The sequence below is a fragment of the Myxine glutinosa genome, chromosome 14 (assembly GCF_964187855.1).
Source record: "Myxine glutinosa chromosome 14, kmMyxGlut1.1, whole genome shotgun sequence".
Classification (NCBI taxonomy): domain Eukaryota; kingdom Metazoa; phylum Chordata; class Myxini; order Myxiniformes; family Myxinidae; genus Myxine; species Myxine glutinosa.
The window spans coordinates 54,063,679-54,088,718 of NC_136274.1; the positions used below are offsets into that span (position 1 = coordinate 54,063,679).

At 43.6% G+C, this 25,040-nt stretch overlaps 1 protein-coding gene across 1 annotated transcript in view; it reads right to left on the minus strand.

The window, feature by feature from the left end:
• Positions 1–25,040, minus strand: part of LOC137439778 (uncharacterized) — a 48,274-nt gene that overhangs the window by 19,964 nt on the left and 3,270 nt on the right. The window contains exons 4-10 of the mRNA XM_078767978.1: positions 23,100–23,153; positions 22,937–23,011; positions 16,971–18,255; positions 15,769–15,823; positions 6,779–6,929; positions 5,932–6,420; positions 5,688–5,789 (exon numbers count right to left, since the gene is read on the minus strand). Coding sequence (XP_078624104.1) covers positions 5,688–5,789; positions 5,932–6,420; positions 6,779–6,929; positions 15,769–15,823; positions 16,971–18,255; positions 22,937–23,011; positions 23,100–23,153 — 2,211 coding nt within the window. The remainder of the gene's footprint in view (positions 1–5,687; positions 5,790–5,931; positions 6,421–6,778; positions 6,930–15,768; positions 15,824–16,970; positions 18,256–22,936; positions 23,012–23,099; positions 23,154–25,040) is intronic.

Sequence of the window (25,040 nt, forward strand, 5' to 3'; positions counted from 1 at the left end):
TTGATAGATGAAAATGTACCAGAAAAGACGACCGTGGGCCAAATTTCAGCTCTCTAGGACGTATGGAACCTAGAAAACGAACGGCTCAAAGATTTGAAACGGGACAAACAAACAAAGTTCACATGAAGTTAAATAAAAGTGTGTAAAAAAAAAAAAAAATCAGCTGAAAAGGAGGAATTTTCACAAGTCGTAAACCAGGCAAGTTAGAAACATGACAAATATATTTTTGCATGATTTCAGACAAGCAGAGCTGATAAGAACCACTATTTAATTGCCAAAATATAGAAAAATGAAGATTTTGGGTATGCATTGTGGGTATGCCCTGCAGCAAAAAACGTGCCACCATTTCCTTGACAGTATCGATAAGTAAGCTTGAATTGAATTTCTTGAATTGCCCAAACATCTCAACTTCACACCCACCTGGATATCATGATATACATCCCAATTCACGAGTTTCGGTTGAATTTTTATTCACGTGTATTATTCACATAACACGTCAATATTCAAGTGACTTTTGTTCGACATCACCAAGAGTTTTGAGCAGGTGGATCTGCGCACTTTGCACGTCACGTTCAGCGAATTTTACCTCCCTACGCCGTGTATTTATTGTGATTTAAAAAAAAAACCGCTGCCGTACACCGACCTTGAGGCTCGGTTTCGCAAGCCACCGTCTACAATTCCAATGTAAGAGACATAATTACTCCTCTTTTGGGTCTTCAGAGTCCTCAAGGTCTTTTGGATGCTCAAGCTCTTTTGCATCCTTGGGATCTTCTGGGTCATTTGGGTCATCAGGGTATTTTGGGTCATTTGAGTCTTTTGGGTCCTCTGCATCTTTGGGGTCCTCGGGTCTTTTCAGTCATCTCAGTATTTGGGGTAATTTGGGTCTTTGGGTTCCACTGGGCCCTCAGGGTCTTTTTGGTGTTTTGGATTGTTTGGTTCTATGGGTCGTCAAGGGTCTTCTGGGTTTTCAGGGACTTTTTGGTCTTCTGGGTCTTTGATTTTTTTCTTGGCCTTTGGGGTGTTTTGGATCTTTAAGGGTCTTTGGGGTATTTTGGGTCTTCAAGGTCTTTTGGGTTTTTGGTGTCTTTTGGGATATATTGGGTCCTTGAGGCATTCAAGGGTCTCTGGGTCTTTTGGATCTTCAGGGTATTTTTAGTCTTCAGGGTCTTTTGGGTCTTCTGAGTATTTAAGGGTCTTTGGGATCTTTGGATCTTTTGGGTATTTTCAGTGTTTTGGGTCTTCGTGGTCTTTATGGGTCTTTTAGGTCTTCAGGGCTTTTTGTTGTCTTTTGGGTATTGGGGTCTTTTGGATATTTAAGGGTCTTTGGGGTATTTTGGGTCTTCGTGGTATTTTGGGTATTTAAGGGTCTTGGGGTCTTTTGCATCTTTGTGCTCTTTAAGGGTATTTGGTGTATTTTGCATCTTTAAGGGTCTTGGGGTCTTTTCAGTCGTTTGGGGTCTTCAGTGTCTTTTGGGTTTTTGTGGTATTTTGGGTGTTTGGGGTCCATTGGGTCTTCAAGGTATTTTCGGTCTTTTGGGTCTTGAGAGTCCTTGGGGTCTTCTGTGTCTTCATGGTATTTAACAGTCTACAGGTATTTTGGGTCTTCGGGTATTTTGAGTCCATGGGGTCTTATGGGTCCATGGGGTCTTATGGGTCCTTGGGGTCTTACCAGAATTTTGGGTCTTAGGGTCTTTGGGGTCCATTAGGTCTTCAGGGTCTTTTGGGTCTTTGGGGTATTTTGGGTCTTCATGGTCTTCAACAATCTTCAGGATCTTTTTGGTGTTCGGGGTATTTTGGGTGTTTGTGGTCCATTGGGTCTTCAGGGCCTTTTCAGTCTTTGGGGTCTTTTGGATCTTCAGAGTCCTTGGGGTCTTTTGGGTCCTCCGTCAATATACAAGGGTTAGCATACGTCCGGACATGTCCTCCTTTTCGGTCCTTATCCGTCCGGCCGGGTTTTTAAAATACCCCAAAATGCCTGGATTTGCCTTTTTTATTTAGCATTTCTTTTCAAAGGGACAAATTTGATTTGGGATACTTTTTACCATATTTGAACGGTTAAACCATTTTTGTGCATTTTCTTATGGTGATAAAATGTGATTATGTGATATTTCGACCAGGACAGTTTGGTACAACTTGTACCAAACATCACATAACCGCATTTTATCTACTTTCACAGGCTGGTGAATCCTCAATGTGTGTGCCGTCCCTCCGATGGATATTAAACTAGGCGTCCCATCTTCTGACATTAGTTGGTGGACGCTAAAGATCCCCACGGTGTCCTTCATGAAGAGTGGGCATACTATTGCCGGCACCCTGAACAAATTCCAATATTCCTGCCCGACCTACTGCTGGGAAGGCAATGGCAAACCACCCAATATAACCCTTGCTCAGGAAGCTGCTTTGACGGCACCGATGCTCTGTAACGAGTATGGTACATCAGATATCAAATATTTCACTATTCAGTGTAAGTAACAACTGAATAGCGAAAGCAAAAAAAAAACGACAAAGCATCTGAAGATGCAAAGCCCGTCCGCGTCCTTTTATATTCAGATGTATTTTTCTTCTTCCGTGTGCTCAAAATAACAAAAATAATTTAAAAAATAAATACAAAATAAAAATTGATGATTTAATGCAGCCTTGACCTTCGAGGTTTTGACCTAAAACAATACCGGAAGTCTAACAGCGGCGTAGCTGGGTTTGTAAAATATTATAAACGACAAACACATATGATTAGCTTTTGAAACAGTCGCTAATGTAGTTTATACCATTAAACCAAAAAAATTGGAAGAATCCCGACATCCGTGAGGTAAGTTTTACTTGCAGAACTGAGCGAAGATCTACTGTAATCTATATACCCCACAAGGGTTGGGTAAATATCATGACCCTTCCTGTCGCAAAAGTGGGCTTTTTCTTCGCGGCCTTTTGAAAACCACCAATTAAGGTTTAGTTTTGAAAACCACAAATGAAACCCAATTTTCCTGCTGTTTAACACAAAACTGAAAGGGAAGAGGTTCAGCGTGTGCTAATTTACCAAGCAGCTAGCTAGCGCTTGCCAAGCCAGCCATTCCTTAACGGTTTTGAATGGAGTGCTTGCTCGAATGCTTAAACCACTTGGCGATCTCTCCACAAGAAACTTGGTAAATGAACACACCCAATGTTCTTGAGACCCGACCATAGATCGACTGTATTCTATATACCCCAAAGAGGAATGACCCTTCCTGCTGCTCCCATAGTGAGCGGGTGTACTCGTAAATTAAAATGTCAGTCGGTGGAGTCAGCCGTCGTAATGACATCATAGATGTAATGACGTAGCGTGACGGCCGGACACAAAACTGCCGCTACTTTAATATATAGAAGATGATATATTTTAACCTCAAGTAACATTGCAGTCACTACGAAGGGATTAGTGTTACGATTAGATTTACTATAATATTAACATTCCATTATCATTATTCTGAAAGTGATATTATTAAACTAGAACAATGCGACTGTCACCAATATGCCTCCGCATAGTCCCACAATGGGTAGATGCCATCACTCTGCATATGTATGGGTAGGGGATTACATTTGTGAAGTTTGTGTTGATCAGATAGGTTAGTTTTTCTATCCAAGATGGCTGCCAAACAACGTGACCTATGACATCATCATTTTCAAACTATATGCAAAAGTGCTGTTCGATTATCTCTCTATAATGCAAGCAATCTCTGTGTGTCTGTGTGTCTGTGTGTGTGTGTATGTCTGTGACCGCCGTTTCTCGACAACCACTGGTCCGATCCAAGTGAAACTTGCCAGGTATATTGCTGGGGACCTGAGGATGTGCCTTTTCAAGGTTTGCTATTAATCGGATAAGTGGTTACCAAGTTATGGCCATTTATTTAGCAAACACATACGTTTTGTACGTGAACGAAGGAACAGCGAAGGATGAGAGCGAAGGAACGGCGAATGACGAGAGCGAAGACCAAAGGAACGATGAAAGTTTTAATTTTTCTTTGCACGTACGGTCAGGCTACAGCGAAGGAACCGTGTGTGTTTGTTGTTTCTGCCTCGCAGTTTGAGAAATTGAAGAATTGGCCATCTCTAAGTATGGCCATTTATTTCTCTAAGTATGGCCATCTCTAAGTTATGGCCATTTATTTAGCAAACACATACGTTTTGTACGTGAACGAAGGAACAGCGAAGGATGAGAGCGAAGGAACGGCGAAGGACGAGAGCGAAGACCGAAGGAACGATGAAAGTTTTAATTTTTCTTTGCACGTACGGTCAGGCTACAGCGAAGGAACCGCGTGCGTTTGTTGTTTCTGCCTCGCGGTTTGAGAAATTGAAGAATTGGCCATTAAAACTAATTTGCGATTAATCGTAACTGCGATATGCGAACTTCCGGACAGTGAGGACTTAACTTCCGGACTTACGGATAGTGACGACTTACTGTCTCGATTGTATCACACAATGCCCCAATCCATTCGTCGTTTACGACAGCGAAGGAAAGAAACTGCGCGTCATGCACGCGCAATGGAATCTGACGAAGCACGAGCTGCTCGCCTGACACGCGACGCTACGCGCGTGACAAGGCGTCGTGCAGCTGAAACGGATGAAGAACGAGCTGCTTGCTTGGCAGACAACACTGAACGCGAGGCAAGGCGTCGTGCAGAAGAAACGGATGAAGAACGAGCTGCTCGCTTGACACGCGACGCTACGCGCATCACAAGGCGTCATGCAGAACAAACGGATGAATGGATGAGAACAAACGTACGGGCACGCACTAGTATTTGTAAAATTTCGCATCAATAGGGTGAGTGGTTTCAGAGATATTATTGGGGAAGAAGACGACAGCCTCTCCACGGCCTTCCCTACAAGTAACAAGAATTGTGAAACTAATGTCGCCACACAATCATCGAGCTGGCAGGCCAAGGTACAAGCCAAGGTCAAGACCAAGACCAAGGCATAGAACGTCCTTTTCAGGATGGGCGGCCATTCCGACCATCAAAAACCAAGGCCTGTCAGTGCTCCAACTCAATGTCGAGGGCCTCACCACCACCAAGCTCGAAGTCATACGACACCTCGCCGACTTAAACAAGGCAGCAGTCGTTCTCCTACAAGAGACACACTGTGCAGCTGACGACAACCTCAAGCTGCCTGGGTTCCTTCTCGCTGGGTCCATCCACAGTAAACAGCACGGAATGGCAACCTTCGTCAGGACTGAACTAAGCTGGACAGCCATTAGCCAATCTCCACCAGGCTCCAACATCGAGTGGCTGGTCACCAAAATCCAGGAAACATCGGTCGTCAACGTATATAAGCCTCCTCCATCAGCGCTGATGGCGTCATCACTCCCGTCCGTAACTGCACCCGCCATCTATGCAGGTGACTTCAACTGTCAACACACAGACTGGGGTTACAACTACACAACATCAGACGGAATGATGTTGAGCGACTGGGCCTCCAACACCGATGCACTGCTGCTGTTCGACCCAAAAGAGCCTCCAAGCTTCTTCTCTGTGCGCTGGAACACCTACACCAATCCGGACCTGGCCTTCGCCGTGTGCCGCACCAACGACCCGAAGCCTGAGAGACGCGTCATTGACAGGTTCCCCCGCTCACACCACCGACCGTCCATCATCAAAGTGCCATCACTGGTGCAGCCGGCAGCGGGCAGACCTGTCAAGAGATGGAACTTCCGGAAGGCTAACTGGCAGTCGTTTGCTGCAGAGACGGAAAGAAGAACAGCCGGTCTCCCGAACCCAGAAGCTGCTGATGTGGACGCCGCATACGCAGCCGATTGTAAGGTTCTCCTAGGTGCAGCAAAGAAAAACATCCTGCGTGGCTTTAACAAGAACTACATCCCGGGTTGGGACAAGGAGTGCAGCCATCTCCTGCGCGACCATCAGCAGGCTAGCTCCAGGGAAGAAGTGGATGCGACTGCAACAACACTACTCCAGAAGCTGGACGCCACCCGTAGGACCAGATGGACTGAAATAGTTGAGTCGATCGATTTTACCCACTCTAGTCGCAAGGCGTGGCAGACCATCAACCGGCTGACAGGCAAAAATACAATGCCATTCAGGTGCCCAGTGACAGCAGACGCCATTGCGTCCCAGCTCTTGAAGAACGGTCGCTTCCCGGATGCAGACAAAAACTTTGCCCGCCTGACGTTGCGTGAGGTGTCTTCTCTCTCCAGGGCAGCCAGCGCCGATGCCAATCTCTCTGGAGACTTCACAGCAGCCGAACTCTGTGCGGCCATGAGCAAACCCAAGCCGGGTAAGTCACCAGGCCGTGACAACATCCATCCGGAGTTCGTCATCCACCAGAGCACAACAACATCTGGTTGGCTGTGTTCGTTCTTATCGTCGTGCCTCCAGAGGTCCAAGCTCCCGAAGACCTGGCGCCATGCTTCCGTCATAGCCCTGCTGAAGCCAAACAAACCTGCGGAAGATCCCATGTCCTACAGACCGATCTCGTTGCCCTGCGTCCCATTTAAGATTCTGGAGAGGATGATCCACAGCTGCATCGACCCAGTGGTGGACCCACAGCTCCCGCGGAAACAAGCAGGTTTCCGTCGTGGCAGGTCAACAGTGGACCAGGTAACATTACTCACACAAGATATCGAAGACAGCTTCCAGGACAATGAGAAAGCTGGCGTAGTGTTCCTGGACCTGACAGCTGCATACGACACCGTTTGGCACCGTGGACTCCACCTGAAGTTGCTGAGGACAATCCCGGACCGGCATATGGTGAACTTCATCATGGAAATGCTGTCAAACCGCAGTTTCGTCTTACAGACCAGCGACGGCCAGCGCAGCAGGCTCAGAAGACTGAGGAATGGTGTCCCGCAGGGTTCTGTTCTCTCGCCGATGCTGTTTAACATCTACATCTACAACCTGCCGGATACCACATCCAGAAAGTACGGTTACGCGGACGACCTGGCCATCATGCTGCGACAACCAACATGGAAGGCGATGGAAAACGGTATCAACCAAGACATGGGGCACCTTGGTAGCCTACCTCCGGAGGTGGCGTTTGCAGCTCAGCATTGGTAAGACAGTGTCAGCGGCATACCATCTTAACAACAGAGAAGCAAAAAGGGAACTGGACGTGTTCGTTGACAACAAACGCTTGGAGTTCCAGCAAGCCCCAAAGTACCTCGGTGTACGCCTAGATCGGATACTGTCCTTCAAGCAACACCTAGAAGAAGTTAAGGCCAAGGTGACATAAAGGGTCTCGCTTATCCAACGTCTCGCTGGTACGACCTGGGGAGCCTCCGCCAAGACCCTACAAATATCCACGAAAGCCCTGGGCTTCTCTGCAGCCGGATACTGCGCCCCAGCCTGGAGCAGAAGCCCACACGTGACAAAGGATGATGTTGCCATTAACAACGCCCTCCAATGCTGGTTGTTTGAAGCCCACCCCGGCATTCCACCTGCCAGTCCTAGCGGGAATCGCCCCGGCCGGCCTCCGACGGGAGGCTGCTACCCTCGCCCTGGCAAGGAATGCCCAGAAACACGACTGGCACATCCTGCACAACACCACAACGATAGTGGCGCCTCCAAGCAGACTCAAGTCCCACCATCCCTACAACAAGGCGGCACAAGAGATGCTCAGTTCTATCCCTGAGGACCTGTCTAGAAGCGCATGGCTGGCGGCATCTTGGAAGCAGGTGTGGGAAACGGCCGGGCCCACCCGCATCCACCGCTACATCTGGGACCCAGGAGGTGGCGTCGTAGGAGAAGACCTACCACGCCTGCAATGGACCTTGCTGAACCGTCTACGTACGGGGGTCGGCCGCTTCAAATCATCGCTGAAGATGTGGGGCCTGGCAGACAGCGCCGCGTGCGAGTGCGGCAAGCCTGAGCAAACTGCCGAACACATAATTACCACCTGCCCCCTATACAGACCACCTTCAAAAGCCGGCCTCTTCGACGTAGGACCAGAGACGAGGGCATGGCTGCACGACACTGAGCTGGCCATCTGATACACAAAAGAAGAAGAAGATATTATTATTTAATATTTTCCTTCAATTCAATATGGCTGCCAAACCATGTGACCTATGACGACATAAATTAAATATTTCAATACAAATGGGTCATAAATCATGTGCATGTAATTTCAGATTTTTAGGATACCACTTCACCGATGACCTCATCATTATCATGCTTTTGTTCCCGGTTGGGAGTACTTGACAATGTGCCAAGTTTCAAATTTTTCCATTCAGCGGTTTCCGATAAATATTTTTTCATTATTTGCGTTTAATCCAAGATGGCTGCCATACCACATGACCAATGACATCACAATTATCATAAAAACATTCTGCATGGGTGTCACTCCTACCCTGAAAGTTTCATCTCAATCTGACATGTGGTTGCTGAGAAAAACGAGGTTTAGCCCGTACAGACGTACAACCCGAAAACATAATGCCCCCGGCGACTTTGTCGGCAGAGGCATAAAAAAAACCGAGGCTAATTCCTTACTTCCGTGTTATTTGTACCATACAACGCTTATCATTGATTCATGAACCATACACCGCTTCAATCTAGAAACAACAAGCAATCACGACAAAGGGATTGCAGTGTTACGATTATATTTACTATATTATTAGTATTAACGCAATTATTATTATTCTTATTATTATTACGAAAACAACACTACTGTATTAAAAAAAAACCTGGGCTAATTTGTCCAAAGCGGCCTGAAGGTGAGGCATGAAGGCATGAAGCCTAAGGCCTATACGTACTGTGTCGTTGGAAGATCCGTAACATCGATGCTTTCGATATTTGATGGTCATTTTAACAATCGGTTTGTTTGTGTTTGACACGGAATGAAAATGTGAAGGTAGAGCATGGCGATTGTGATATGTGACAGGTTCGACGATATGTTCGGCCTGAACGACATTGGAATCAAAATGCCGGAGTGTGGAGTCAGCCGTTGTACGTCGTAATGACATCAGACGAAATCACATCACCCTGTCATGTGACCAGATCCTCAGCTCTGATTGGTATACGTTTGAGGGGACACATACATACATACATACATACATACATACATACACACGCGCACGCGCGCACACACACACACACACACACACACACACACACACACACACACACACACACACACACACACACACACACACACACACACACACACACACACACACACACACACATACTGTTCTAGACTGCTTCGCCCTATGGGCTAAGACGTAAAAATAAATCAGCTGCTACCTTTTGAATAGTGAACCAATTCTGTGACCCAATATGCAAATTCTTTAAATTTCAGGTCAATCGTATGAAAATTGATTATCTTAGGTGGCGCTGACCTTTAACTTTTGACAGAATTATTAATTTATCTTCTCCATATTATTATAATAAAGCTTTGGTGAAAATTTGCTGACAATAGCTCAAATGACAATAGCTCAAAAAGGTTACGGCCCGGACACAGACACAGACACAGACAAACACACACACGTGATTACAAAACTCCATCTCCTGCTGTACCGGGTAAAAATGAGAAATAAATAAAAGCCATTCAAATAGGATAGAGCACGGACATGTAGAGAGGAGAGTGGTGAGGAGTTTAAGGGAGAGGAGAGTGGGAGAAAGGGGAGTGTCAAGTACCACCTTCATCTTGCGATTTGTAAGGAAAGCTGGAATGATATTGAATGCATCACTCCAGATGCACCATATGACTGAAGCTTGTGGAGCAGACCCCTGTGCCAAACTTTATCAAAGGATTTTGAGATATCCAAAGCAACTAATCAAGCTTCACCCTTGAAACGAAAGGGTGAACAATCGGGAAACTCAAAAGTTACATGTTATTTGAGTACGTAATAATTATATATGACCCCTCGTATAACGTTACACAGAAGTGACACAACACAAAGACAGTTTTATTTTCAAGCACTTTCAGTCAGATCAGCGTTATTGTAATTTTCTGTCTGTACGACTTTTAAACTTCAATTAACACGAGGTACAAGAACACACCGGGTGCTGGTTTCGTCTCTTCCTGAGGAAGAGTGTTGTGAACATCCTCGATGCTGAACCCACGGTCCAAAACAGTACCACCTGGGCTCGAGGTCTCCCCTCCATCACCACCGGAGGTGGGACCCGAAATGATCGGATCGTGAGCGCAACCTGACAGATCTCAGATCGTGACAGACAAATCCCAACACCTCGTTCTCCACCTTCCCAGCTCCATCTGCCCAATAGACTTTTTTTTTTTAGCCGCAATTATCTTTAAAAGCTGATGAGAATGTTTTTATAAATGCTAACAGGAAACAACAACACGCACATGCATAATGCACAACATAGGTGATTGAAGAACAGTCTGCCGCTAAGTACATCACCGTGGCCAGTACACACAGTCCAAGAATAAAAGCTAACGTGATCAACAAAAAGGATTTTCTTTTCTTTTTTAAGTATTCCCAGAATACAACCCTAATCTTCCTTCTGGTCTCATATGATCGTGTCGTTCTGCTCTCATATGGTCGTGAACCTAAACACAAGTAATCAGTCTCTCTTCTATCGTGTACTCACTGGTGTCCGTCGTTCTGAATCCATACCTGGAATACAAATAAAAAAAATAAGTAACAGAGGACACACTATTATGCATATGGACTTTATGGCCACTCTGTATTAAAGGTGGGGATTGGCGTGTCGGATCAGTCGAACATTTTCAGACATTTCAGCCAGAAGCATTCCCGACTCTAAGGTGGTTCTGAGATTTTTAAAAGAGAGCGGGAAATCCATATAGTAATATGAATTACGGTACATAAAGGCTCCTTCGTATACCGTTATGTCAGGGGTGTGGGGGGGTGTAGCATTATATAGAGCCTCGTGCCTCTGAAAAAGCCATAAAACTTGAAAAGAAGAAGAGGAAGATGAGGAGGATCCTTCATTCACCATGTTCAGCGAAGCGACGGGTGGAATTTGCTAGCAACTTGTGGTATTTTGAGAGAGAAGTGCGGTGCGGCACCATGGTGTTCACACACAGTTGGATTAACTATGGTACCTGAGGAGCACAGGTCGGAGGCACTTCATCTTGGAAAGTTAACATTCCCACCCAATCCTCCTGGGGTATCTTTTAAATTTAAACCATTTCAATGGAGTGCATTTTACAAAAATGTATACAGCCATTTGATTTCAGAATGTAATTTCGATCTATGCGTATCAAAGGGAGGTGCAAAGCACCCCTCCCTAGGGATCGTTTCTCTGTATGCAGCTTTCACATGGGGACTGAAAATACTGTTACGTTTATGGGGGTAGGCAATGAAATACCTTAGTCCAGGTAGGTTGTATAGGGTAGTGTGCTCCGAATGTCGTGTAGCCACCTTCCTGTAACTAAGTAGGGCCGAATGTCGCGTAAGTGTATATTTGTCTCCATGTGAGGGGTGGAGCTATGCTAATTAGTTAGGGTACAAGGGTAAATTCTCTGTATGTAGTCGCATCTGTGGTTTTCCCTTTGTTCCTTATGACACTTGCAACATCAGCCATACATTCCACACCTACACTAAATAACAAAGGTGGGCGGTCTGCTTCGAAAGTCCGCTTATCCGCTGCAGCGGACTAACGTTTTCGAAGCGGATAAGCGAATCGGAACAACCCCCGGAAACCGAAGCGGATAAGCGTAAGCGGACTACCGAAAAATTAAAGCGCATCGCGATTCGCCAAATCAGCTGTTAGCCTGAGCCGTTACTCTAGAATTGTGAATATTTATTTAAGTGAATAATAAGTGAAAACTGAATATTTTATTGGACGCTAGAGCGGCAATAACGTCAAGATGGAGAGATTTCTGACTCTCCAGCCCAGCGGCAGTGCCAGGGACAGGCACACGAGCGACGCAAACCAGCAGTCCCAGCACAGCGACATCCACAAGCCGGCGGTCAACATGATGGGGGACGTGGAGGACAGTCAGGAGATCTGCGCCCTGACCCCTCAGCTCAGCGAGGGCAGGATGTCGCTGGACTCAATCGAGTCGGCTGAGATCAACGTGACAATGGACACAGACAATTCCAGCCTCAGCCAGAAGTGGAGGCACATCGCCCCCTTCTTCAAGGTCGTGGACAGCAAGGCCACGTGCACCAAGTGCTCAAAGACACTCAAAGCCCAGCCCGGATCAAGTTCAAACTTGAAGGTGCACAACCAGAGGTACCACGCCCTGGCTGCACCGAACTTCGAGGCCCTCGTCTTCATGAAGGGCAACCTCCAAATCCTCAAGAAGGCCCACGAGGTGGAGGAGGAAGACGAGGACTAGTCAACAGACTGCTAGTCTGTTGACTAGTAGACTCTGTCAAAGAAAGGACGGGCAAATTAATTTTTCTTTAATGTAACTTGCATATATTAAAATTATATTTAAATTAACTGTAGAGTAGAGTAGAGTCGAGTGGAAAACTTTATTTCAATAAATTTTGAATAAATTTTATTTAAATAAAAATGTATATTTTTGATCTTAAAAGCTTTGTTTGTCTTTGTAGTAGTTAGAAATGGCTATTTAGGCTTAAAAAGCATTAAATTCCCTTTAGAAACGTCAAAAATCGCTTTAAAAACGTCGAAGTGCTTTTTAAAAATCGAATCGAAGCGGATAAGCGGATAACCGGTAAGCGGACTAAGATTTTCGGCCGCTGAAGCGGATAAGCGAATCGGACTAAACGGGCTGGCGGAGCGGATAAGCGGTAAGCGGACTTAAAATTTTCCGAATCGCGCCCACCTTTACTAAATAACATGATCACCGACCAGAGCCGAACACTACCACTGATGCCACCAGCCGAGTCATCGCAAGGGACGGCAAGGGGGGCCGTGGGGCCCCGCCAAGAGAGGTGAAGATTGGTCGTGGCCGTGGAGCGATACGATGGCGCTTGTTGATTGGCATGCGCATGGCGTCATCGCAGAACGTTTCAGCATGAAGGACAAAAAGGCAGAACACCACCATTTTCGCTCTCTTGGTTACGACATTCGTTATGGACTGGACGCATTGCTCTCTCTCTCTCTCTCGTGCTGGGCTTGGTTGTAGGCGGTCGCATTCGTGCTCTCTCTCTCTGTTCCTAGCTGGGTGGAAGGCGGACGCATCCTTCTCTCTGATCCCGGTGATGCTGGCTTTGTGACGGCTGTGTTCCATGGCGTGTGCACCTGAGAGCCCTCGGCCCTTTGTGGAGCGTGGGACGGCAGAGGAGATAGTGTTGGCTGCCTCGCGCGGGCGGCTGGCGGCAGCACGAATTCGCGTCATTGTGCGTTTCCGGCGCGAGGACTCAGGGACCCGTTCGGCAGCAGGCGAGGTTCAGGGACCATTTGAGGAGACCAGAGCGGAGTAGCAGGCAAACACACCACACACATTTTTACTTTCGTTTATTTCTCCCTGTGTCTGTATTTGAGTCTGTGGGAGACATCTCAATTTAGGAATTAGATTTTAATGCAAATTCTTTGTTATCCTGGCATTTATTTTATTAAACTCATTATTTGTTACATTTTAAATTCCTTGTTCTGTCCAGTTTATTTGTTAGTGGTTCAGAAAACCCGCTTCGCGTCTGGCCGTGCAGGTAAGCCTTGTGACCCTACACCACCGTGCGTGTAAAAGGAGCCGCCATAGTTTGGGTACGCCTCGGAGTTAAAGCTGGATTGGCCATCCGTCACCCAGGGGTTAATCCCGGGGATGCGACAACACATTTCTCAGCTTCTACTGGACGAAATCAGCTGCAAATTTCAGAAGTAAATGCTTTATACGTTGAGGTAATATGGTCCCAATTTCAGCACCAACCGTTTATGAATTCTCGAGTTATATTTAGAAAACCCTCGAAATCACGTTGGTGTCGGTCCGTCCGTCCCCCTATAATGTGTTGGCGCTCATATCTCAAGGACTATACATTGAAACTAGCTGAAACTTGGAATAGACATCGGCCAATAATTCTAGTTCATGGCTTTCGAAACAAATTCCACCTATGTGCTATAGTTTTTGCTTTAAAATTAAATATATATAAAATATATATATACATAAATAAATATTTATGTATATATATATAAAGGGGCACCCTACATCTGGCAAATAAAATATATTTACTTCTTCATGCAGCTGTATGAATCAAATTGGCACCCCTTATATGAACTTTTCTAGAGCATTACTTGGTTCCTCATCAGAACACAAAGGTAGTCCAGCATGCACACAAGATTTATTGAATGCCCCTTATTTTGTATTGTTTGGCATTTTCTACAAGCTATGGAATGTCCCTTCTTTTCTATACTTTGCCACATGGCACATACCCTTATATAAAGGGGCCTTTTCTATGCCCCTGCCATTTTACCCAAAATTTCATATTATTACGTGTACACCTAGAGGCATCAAAGCAAATACACCAATTACTCAGAGGATGTGATGGTATAAAATAAATAAGGACAGTAATGCACCTAGTTTGTTGTTTTAAGGGTGAAACCAGCATACGATGAGATAAAATATCCTTCTATCAGTAATGTTTATTAATCCCTCCTGCCAAAACTTTAAAAACAATAACATTAATTAAAAGTAACACTTAATGACTTTCCTAAGAATTTCCAAATTAATAAACTACAAACGTCACAGATATCAATGCAACAATGAACCAACTCATGACTTTTGAGGTGACCACTTATCTCAGGTAACAAGTTTGTAAATTAAACCCCAGCAAGTTATAAACAGGTGAAAGTGGGTACGCAGAGGATGAATGTGACAAGCCAGGCACGTCACAGACGTCCTCAGAGGGTGAATGCCTTGTAACACCGGCCATGGAGAAGACGCCGAGTCCAAAGGTCGTGCTGTCTCAGAGAGAGGTTGAATTCAGGAGCTCCATGCTGTAATGGACAATGCGCACTGGAAGCAGGTGAGGAGAGTGAAGGAACAGGCAGGCTGCCATCTCGCTGCAGCCAGCGAGTTGATGCCTGCTTTGTAGTCATCTTAGACAACAGCAGGGCATCAGATTCGACAAGTAGATCAACCAGTATATTAGAGTGACCAACATACCGTGGGGATGAAGTTGGTTCTTTGTAGTCAGGGAATGGGGTTGTTGAACCATTTAAGATTCACATACAGTAGACTCCCCATTCCTCCTTTACTGTTCGAGTCAGTTGCTTCATTGTGACATTAAACTCCCAACAAGGTCATTATACAGCTAAAACAACTTACTTCACCCAAAAACCACTGAATTCCTGAAAACAGTTATGTTACCAAACAGCAAAACACTTTCACCCACAGCACAATTAATATGTCAGTAATAATAGAGAATGATCATATTTTTCTCCTGAATTGCAGTGTATCCAAGAGGTGCAGCATTTGAAGTCACCAGATAATCCCGAATCCACTATCAAATATGGACAAAGTGTGGGACAAACTGGTTTACTGTGTCTGACACATTCAACAATTGAATGCTCCAACATTTGTGACATTTTGCTTATCCACATTTCATTACAATAAATTATTGATATTACTATAAGGTACATACCTGAAGATAAACATGGGTATCACCATTCACATTCCCAAAACAACTAAAGGTGAAACCTGCCTTAGCTTCAAGTCGTCCAAGCTGAAATGCAGTACCGTCGGTAGGAGTGGTTTATTTATTTATTATTTTGCTTATCTGCATGAACACATCCTCGGGAATGCTGAACTTGTCGTCTAATTATAAAAGCAGTGACACCCACCAATGCAAATGATACATAGTGAGCTGACAGTGCCCTTCGACATAATATATTGCATGCTTATTATGTTCTTGCCCCAAACACAACCCATTCAAGCATGCATTCCTATGTATATATGTACACCTTTGCATTGCTTCTGATGAGAAAGCACATCGAGTGCCACAAGGCATTCAAAGCTAATAAAAAAATATTTGCCCTCAAAGAAGTGCAAGAAGTGCATCATACAGTTGCTTGCTCAAGGTGCCGGCGATAACTCGCCGACCCTTCATGAAAGACACCATGGGATCTTTAATGTCCACCAATGACCAGTGCTTTGGTAAACAAGTCTTTCGATTCTATTTCAATACAAACTAGAACGGCACTCAGTAGAGAGCATACCTCCGCCAGGTGAAGAGTTTACGTTTTGTATCCTAGAGTAGACCAGAAAATCACAACACAGAATCAAAATCATCCGTCCACAACTCTGAGATATCCTGCTTTGTATCGTTTTTGGCCCAATCTCCCAATGGTGAAGAATCACTATAAAATCTACTAGCCGGATCAGGATCTTCACCAAAATTGAATCGATTCTTCCTTGTCACACACAACCTGTCCACCAAGTTTCGTCCAAATCCATCCATAACGTTTTGAGATATCCTGCTATATGTTGGTTTTATCCCCATCACTTAATGGTGAAGAATCACTTAAAAAAATTAAACAATTCTCATATCCGAATCCATATTCAGATCTTCATCAAAATTGAACCGATTAGTCCTCGTCACACACACAACCTCTCCAGCAGGTTTTGTCCAAATCCGCCCAAAACTTTTTGAGATATGCTGGTATGTATCGTTTTTGGCCCAATCTCCCAATGGTGAAGAATCACTTTAAAAATTCTACTAGCCGGATCGGAATCCGGATCTTCACCAAAATCTAATCATTTCGTCCTTGTCACATACGCTACCTCCCTGCCAAATTCCGTCCGAATCCGTCCACAACTTTTTGAGACATCCTGTTCACAAACAGACATACAGGGGTGAAAACATAACCTTCATCCACCTTTGGTGGTGGAGGTAACAATGATGCATCGCCCATCATGTTAAACATCAGAGTGACAGTTTAGAACTAGGTCAAGATTCAAACCCAGGCTAGAGCTCAAAGGCGAGTGCGCAAATCTCTGATTTATCCTGCCAGTCTTGCAATACTACATCTTAGGGAATTTAATAATCTCTTGTCATTGGTCTAAGTTTGTTTGTGAACATCCAGTCTCTGTGTCATGACTCCTTAAACTTGTATTCAAAGGAAATGTTGCCTTACAATAAATAACAGCACTCATCCGGCCGCTAGTCTGAGTGAATTATCTTGTGTACCTTCAGAGTTTTAAAATTAGCAAATGCTTTTTTGCATACAGAACACTCGTAAGGCTTCTCACCAGTATGAATCCGCATGTGTGCCTGTCGTTGCCCAATTTGAGCAAAGGCTTTCTTACAAACGGAGCACTCATAAGGCTTCTCACCTGAGTGAATTCTCTTGTGTACCTTTAGAGTTTTAGAAAGAGAAAATGATTTTTTGCATAAAGAACACTCGTAAGGCTTCTCACCAGTATGATTCCGCATGTGCGCTTGTAGTTGCGCATATTGGACAAATGCTTTCTTACAAACCGAGCACTCGTATGGCCTCTCACCCGAGTGAATCATCCTGTGCACCTTAAGAGATCTAAGTTGAGCAAATGCTTTTTTGCACAAAGAACACTCATAAGGCTTCTCTCCGGTGTGACTTCGTACATGGTTTGCTAGATGGTCAGATTTAACAAATGTTTTTTTACAAACAAAGCACTCGTAAGGCCTCTCGCCTGTGTGAGTCCGCTCGTGTAAATTTATACTGCTTTTCTGAGCGAATGTCTTTTTACAAACGGAGCACTCATAAGGCTTCTCACCTGAGTGAGTCCGCTTATGCACATGCAGTTGCCTTTTATCACCAAATTTTCTCTCACAAACAGCGCACTCAAAAGGTTTCTCACCGGTGTGACTTCGTACATGGTTTGCTAGTTGGATAGATGTAACAAATGCTTTTTTACAAAAAGAGCACACATATGGCCTCACACCAGTATGAATGAGCTTGTGTAAAGTTATACTGCTTTTCTGAGTGAATGTCTTTTTACAAACAGAGCACTCGTAAGGCCTCTCACCAGTGTGAGTTCGCCTGTGGGTCACCAAGGTGGAATAAGAAGGAAATCCTTTCTTGCAATCAGAGCACTCAAAATGCCTCCCCCCCATTTGGGTATCTATGTAGGTCTTGTGTGCTTCAAGACCTTTCAAATGAACGTACCTCCTCCTGCAGACAGAGCACTGGTATTGATAATTCCTTTTTTTTTTGGTGGACACTGTCATTTTGTTTTCCACAGCTGACTGTTGTGCAAACACCTTACAGTCGACCGAGCATTCGTCCGAATGTTCTTTTTCTTCACCACTTTCATGTCTTGGCGAATTCAGAATACATCTGCATTTGTGCCTCCATTGAAGAAGGTCCTCGGAATGAATCTTCATGTGCAGTTGATGTTCCACAGCTTTTTCAAATTGATCATGGCACTTCAAGCGAAAGAATCCCTGCAGAGGCTCCACTGTTTCTTCTGTGAGACAACACAAGAATGGAACGCCAACAGTTTAGTTGTTTTTTGTCTCCTATTCACAAAAAAAATACATATTTTATCAAATGATTACAGTGCGTAATCCATAGGATCGCTCCTAGCAGAGCTGAAATAAATAAAGAATAATACAACGCAATCCCTTTTCCTTGGTGTTGAAGAAATAAGGCAAGTTTTACAAAACTACATGTTTGTTGTGTGTTTGCAAATTAGATATTGCTCAGGAAGTAAAATACAACCAAGTTGTCGTTAAGAATTACAAGAAATGTTAAGAAACTAAGATAAGTGTAGATCGGTCATTTGGCCTGTCATAAATGCACTGGATCCATATCCTGAAGACTTTATCAATCAATTTATCGATCTTGTAGCCACTAAATTTATATTTTTTACCATCCACAACACACATAACGATTTAATTTATATGCAGGGAATATGTACAAGGTACAGTCGTCCCTCGCTATATCGCGGTTCACTTTTCGCGGCTTCGGTACATCGCGGGTTTTTCTCGCTAGTATATGTAAAATTATATCGCGGATTTTTCGCTATATCGTGGGATTTTGCGGTATAAATGTATTTTTATATACTATTATTTTAAATATTTTTGTGGTAAAATAAGCATTTTCTAGCCTAAAAAATTAAAAAACGTAAAAAAATAAGAGAAATACAGTGATTAAAACATATTACAAGAAATAAAATACTGTACATAGTGTACAGTAGAAGGGTAGACAAAGAGACAAAGAGTCGTGCGTATGGAAAACGCAGATGCGGCAGCTTCCACTTGCGCTAGTTACCCACGTAATAGGTAACTGTAATGCTCTTTCTGGCTGTGCAGTACATTCATCATCGTCATCATCGTCATCACCTTCATCGTCATCAGTACTGCACAGCTAATTCATCATCATCATCTTCATCACGCAAGTTGTAGTATTGAAGAGCCGGGGCTCTTGCTTGATACGGACGAAATGACGGGCAAGACACAAACTCGTCCGAGAAGATATTTATTCTCAAAACCAACTCGGGAACACTGAAAAGCGCATTTATCGGGCTGCATTATAAAGCACAACCAGAAACCGAAACCGAAAGCCACGCCTCTCAAGCGTGGCGTGCTTCGGCGGTCACGTGATCAACAGGTGTAGCTGATTATACCCGCACGCGCGGCACGCTTTGGCGGTCACGTGACCAGCCACTCTGACGCCGGGGATCCCCGCCGGTGACGTCACCGGCTGGAGCAAGGAGATTCTGATGCTGGTCTTGCTTGGGGAACCCATGGGTCGCTACAGTATCTTCAATGGTGAGTACCCATTAGAATTTTATATGTTGTTAAAATTACGTATGTTTAAGAGTGTAAAAAGTGTTTAAGAGTATAGGAAGTGTTTATAAGAGTATGGGAAAGGTTAATAAGAGTGTGGGGAGGGTCATAAAGCTTTAAAATATATATAAATAATAAAATAAAAATATGGTCGCTACTTCGCGGATTTTCGTCTATCGCGGGGGGTTCTGGAACGTAACCCTCGCGATAAACGAGGGATCACTGTATATATTTATGGCCTGGTGTTGGCTTGACGGTTAAGGTGGCTGGCTTGAGATTCTAGGGCCCTGAGTTTGAATCCTGGTCAGCTGTTGAATTAACACCAGGTGGAGTTGACTCAGCCTGTCATCCTTCTGAGGTCGGCGAAACGAGTACCAGTGCACTGGGAATTCCACATCTGGTGCAGAGTGGCATCCCCCATGATGACAGCTTACGGATAGATTGCATGCATGTGCTTTCTATCACTAACGACTGCCAGAAGCGGCTATAGTATAGCTTAGTATGCTCTGTGGGATATCGTGAGATAGCCATAACTTTTAGAGATATCGTGCTATATGTTGGTTTTAGCCCTAACGCTCAATGGTGAAGAACCACTTTAAAAAAATGAAATAATTCTCATATCCGAATCCATATTCAGATCTTCACCAAACTCGAATAAATTAGCCCTCGTCACACACACAACCTCTCCACCAAGTTTCGTCCAAATCAGTCCACAACATTTTGAGATAACCTGCTATATATCGTTAATATGTGACACACCAAGACAATGGGGGCTAATAATCATCTCCTTATGAATTTCTATTTATTTATTTATTTTTGACAATTAATGGTATCGTTGTGGACTTGGGGGCGGTAGGGATCACGAGGGGAGTTCACCAATCCACTAACTGGCCCGATGATCCTGTAAGCCGACGAACCGTGGATAATTCCACGGCATGGCGGGTTGCTAATCAAGCATGGACTTGCTAAGCAACCTAAGACATTTAATTCTTTTCAATGCCAGTTATTTCTGCAGCCCCCGTTTCCACCTCATTAAAGCTGAGTTTCCCAAAACCAAATTCGTCCTGTTTTGTGTGTCATTCATCAATTTGTTTCTGGTTCGTCGCATTGCAATATTTAATGTTAATTCGTGAACTTGAACTTTATTATTATCCACATCAAAATCAACAACACTTTGACTACAATGTCATTTTTTTTTTTTAAGTAAAAAAATGATTGGATCAGAGAAACCAGAAAATAGCATAAGATGCTAATCGGGTCTGATACCTTAACATTTAAACATTTTAATCGGTTTGATTTATTAACATACAGTTATTATCTCGCATTAAATACTCTGCAATAGTTTTATAGAAGCAGTGTCGTGAGGTTTTCTTTCTCATATCTAATGGTAATTAATTCCAAAAATGAGTACCTGTGTATGATATAGAAATTTTCCCAAGATGTGTGTGACATTTTGGTACATACAGTTTTTCACTTTCCTTTTGTCTGGTACGATATTTATGATTTAATAAAGAACAATATTGAATTGAGGGTGGAAGTGTGTTATTTATCAAATCATACATAAAGCTACAGACAATCTATGCAATTGAAAAAAAATCAACAAATTCAATTATTTAAACAAAGGCTTTGACTGTGACATAATTGAACTAAATGTAATAGAACGCAAAAAGCCATCTTGTGAGTTAACATTATACACTTCAAATTAGTTTCATAGATGCTACCAACACTTCTATTCCATGTGTAATATGTGGCTGTATAAATGCTTTATAAATTAAAATCAAAATTCGTCTTAGGACAAAGTTTAGCAATCCATATAAAATACCAACTTTTTTTCCGGATACATTTATTAACCTTCTCAATAAGATTTTCCAAGTGAGGTGCTTATCTTTAATCAACCCAACAAATTATATATGATCAACCTCACTTATTGTGGGTTCTGCAATCGTGACGCTTCCTTGTACTGTAATAATCTTCTGTCGTCCTCTAATAATCATATAATTTGTCTTGGATAAATTAATAGCAAGTTTATTTACATTGCACCAACTTGTGACCATTTCCATATGTGCACTTACTGACCAAAATCTTGGACCCAAACCAAAATCTAATCAGCTTGTTGCTGTCACCTAACAAACTCATCTACCAAGTTTTGTCATAACTCGTCCACATCTTTTTGAAATATCATGCGATATATCATTTTGGCCACATCTCTTAATGGTGAAGAATCACTTTAAAAAAATTTTTTTTTTTTTAAAAAAATCCGGAACCAGATCCGGATCTTCACCAAAATCTAATAATTTCTTCCTCGTCACGTACCCAACCTGTGCACCATATTTCTTCAAACCCATCCACAAGTTTTTGAGATATCATACTCACAGACAGAGAAACAAACAAGACATCGTGGATAGCACAATACTTGCGAAATCCAAATAAATATTAGGTGCCATGGAAGCAGCAACTTGGAATTTGGAAAATTTGACCTCCCAAGTGTTTTACATGATTGAACATTTTGCATAACAAATTTGGTTGATACATTTTCTAATTGCCACCTAATAGGTGTTTTACATGTTTTGGATGGCATTGACCTTCTTAACCTTTGACTAATTTTGACCCGATTTTATACACATATACTACACATTCGTACAAATAAGCTTTGTAAGTTTCAATCTGGTATCTTGAAAAAATCTAGAGGTTTAGCAATAATGAAATCACAAAAATATCCCATTTGATTATAATGGGGTGAAATTGATGTCACTGACACCATTTTGTCCTTGCCACGCAGGCCTTTTTACCTGCGACGTGTCACAGGTCTAAAAGAGCTCTGCATGGTTGTTGTTGTTGTGGTTCCATTTTTGAAATGTGTATCCATTGGTCGGACAGCTGCCGGTCCCCACCCACATTTGTCACTCGACTCCACTCGCCACGGCAGCCAGAAAAAATAATATGGCCGCAATCTTGGTTTTCTGGTGGGCCTAAGACATCAGGCTTGTAGGCCTCTGCTGATTATACAATGCCCGGGTTTGTTGCATCAGATTTCCATTGGCTTTGTTTGGGTCGAGTGTTGATTGGAAGGGGACTAGGAGAGTAGTGAGGTGTTTTCAAGTGTTACATAATATATTAGGGGGTGTGAAACCAGACCCAGCTATCCATCAGACTCGTAATTTATATTGAACCAAACCATGGTTCAATATCAATTACGACCCTCAGAAATTAATTGCATAATAACTTCAACAGCAAAGATGAGGGACTTGAGTGGACAGGGGAGGTGAGACAAACATTTTGTGTTTATGAGGGAAAATTTATCAAACAACACCAATGAATGAAGATCAATCATCAGAGAGGAAGTATAAACATGCTTACCAATTTTAGGTTGATCAGCCTTTTCAATCTCTTCCAGAGAAACTTCACACGGCTCTTCTTTCACAACAATGTTGACTGCAGGACAGAAGTTTATTCACACAACATGCACCGGATATTGTGCAGGTTGTTACAAAAATTATGCTGCCAAGGGTGGCCTTCTTACCTTGCGAGAGAGAAATGGCAACATTTTCAGATTCAACCTTCAGGACGCTAAGACCTGCAACAACATACAGCCAAGTTGTGAACGTAGGAACGATGCAGTGCTGTAAAGCCTATAAAACGTACAATCGTACAAGCAATGCATATAGTACCTGCTGCTGTACAAGCAACGCATCTATTGTCGTGTCCAGCACTCAATTAATACATACACTGGACGAATTGACTGAACTGGCTGTTACTCCCTTGGAATGCGTTCAATTCACGACAGAATCGCACGTGTGGGAATAGCAAGAGGCACACGAGATCCTTAATTTGATTTTAACGGAATTTATTACCCACGACAAATAACATGGGAGAATAGAACGCGACTGTGGGGAACGACGGCAGGATAATGGGGGAGGGGGGGGGGGGGGAAGGGGAACATGGAATCAAAATAAATAATTATGTACAAGAGGAATATAGAAAATCTAAGGTGGAAACAGACTCGACTCTTTTATTTAAAGCAATGATGAAGGTGGCGACGAGGAAACAGGGAGACGAGCAGGACAAGGCAGGAACATGAGCAGGACCAACCTCGCAGGAGCCAAACAAAAGACATCTCTCTCCAGCTCTCTCAGTCCATCTGTCCATCTGTCCATCTCCTTCTCTCCATGTGTATGTGTCTGTCTCTCTCTGTCCGTCTCTGCTCAGGCCTCAATGTTGCATCACCCGGGGTGTGACAGAAGTTTTTATATTCGGGTCATGCAGGTTAAAACCCTGGCTATTTAATGAACAATGCATCACCCTATGATGCACATATAAACAAGACAATTCTTAAGCTAACATTTCCCTACTTTGTACATTGAAAATGGCTAAACTACCCGACACAGAGCTAAGCTATACATTTCTAACTGTTCTAGAGTGACTACAACTCTCCCCCATCTCCCCCATCGTCCCCTCCGTCCCCCCCATGAATGTAACAACAGTGGATTCTCAATAATTACACCGTGCACGCAAAGCAAAATGTGGGGTTAGCCAATTGATTAATGTCTGTTCATCGTGTGTGTACTTTCTGAGAAGAGAGCAAATACCTATTTTTGGGGGGAGGAGGGGGGTCAACCCAAATATTCCCAAATATTCCTGCAGGTCGCACAAGATCTGTCAGCAACCCTCTTCTGGTGAAATTGCCAAAATCAAGACTCTCTGTTCACCTTCAATCTTTCATTCCGCTTTTCTCCCGCCTCTGGAACAAACTCCCTCACTCTCTTCAATCCCACTTCTCCCTCCAGGTCTTTAAACAGCTGTTCACCACCATCTCTTATCTTCCCCCATCCAAAACCTTGATCTTTTCTACCCCCATTAATTCACCCCAGATCCACTTTGTTGAAATACCGACTTTTTCCTGGAAGTCCTAGCAGTGTCCATGTGTTTTATACATCTCCCACCCCACACCCCCCTTTCCCATGCCTCCTCCCCCCCACAGATCTTCCGATGTCCCTGTTCTCTACTGTTGTACTTGTGTGCTTCCCTCTGTCTCCCCATCTTGTCTCCTGCTCCCTTTATCATACGTTTTATGTGTCCGTTTGTTTTTTGTGTGATTAACGTTAGCTCTTACACGAGCCTCGATCTTGTATACAAAAAAAAAAAAAAGCCTTGTAAGTGAAACCTTGCGAGAGGGTGAAAGACCATGGAGCAGAACCCGAATCCAAAGGTCATGCTGTCTCACAGAGGTTGAATTCAGGAGCTCTTTGTACTTGGTTCTCTTTGCAGTGAAAGTTGGTTCTTTGTAATCAGGGAATAGGGTCGCTGAACAATCCCAGGTTCGCATAGAAGAGACCCCTTCCACCCCCCTCCCAACTCCAACTTTACTGTTCGAGTCAGTTTTTAAATGAATTTCTCCACGTGAAATTCAGTGCACAGAATCTATTCCTCGTCTTACATTTTACCTCTCGCCTGCCTGAAGCAA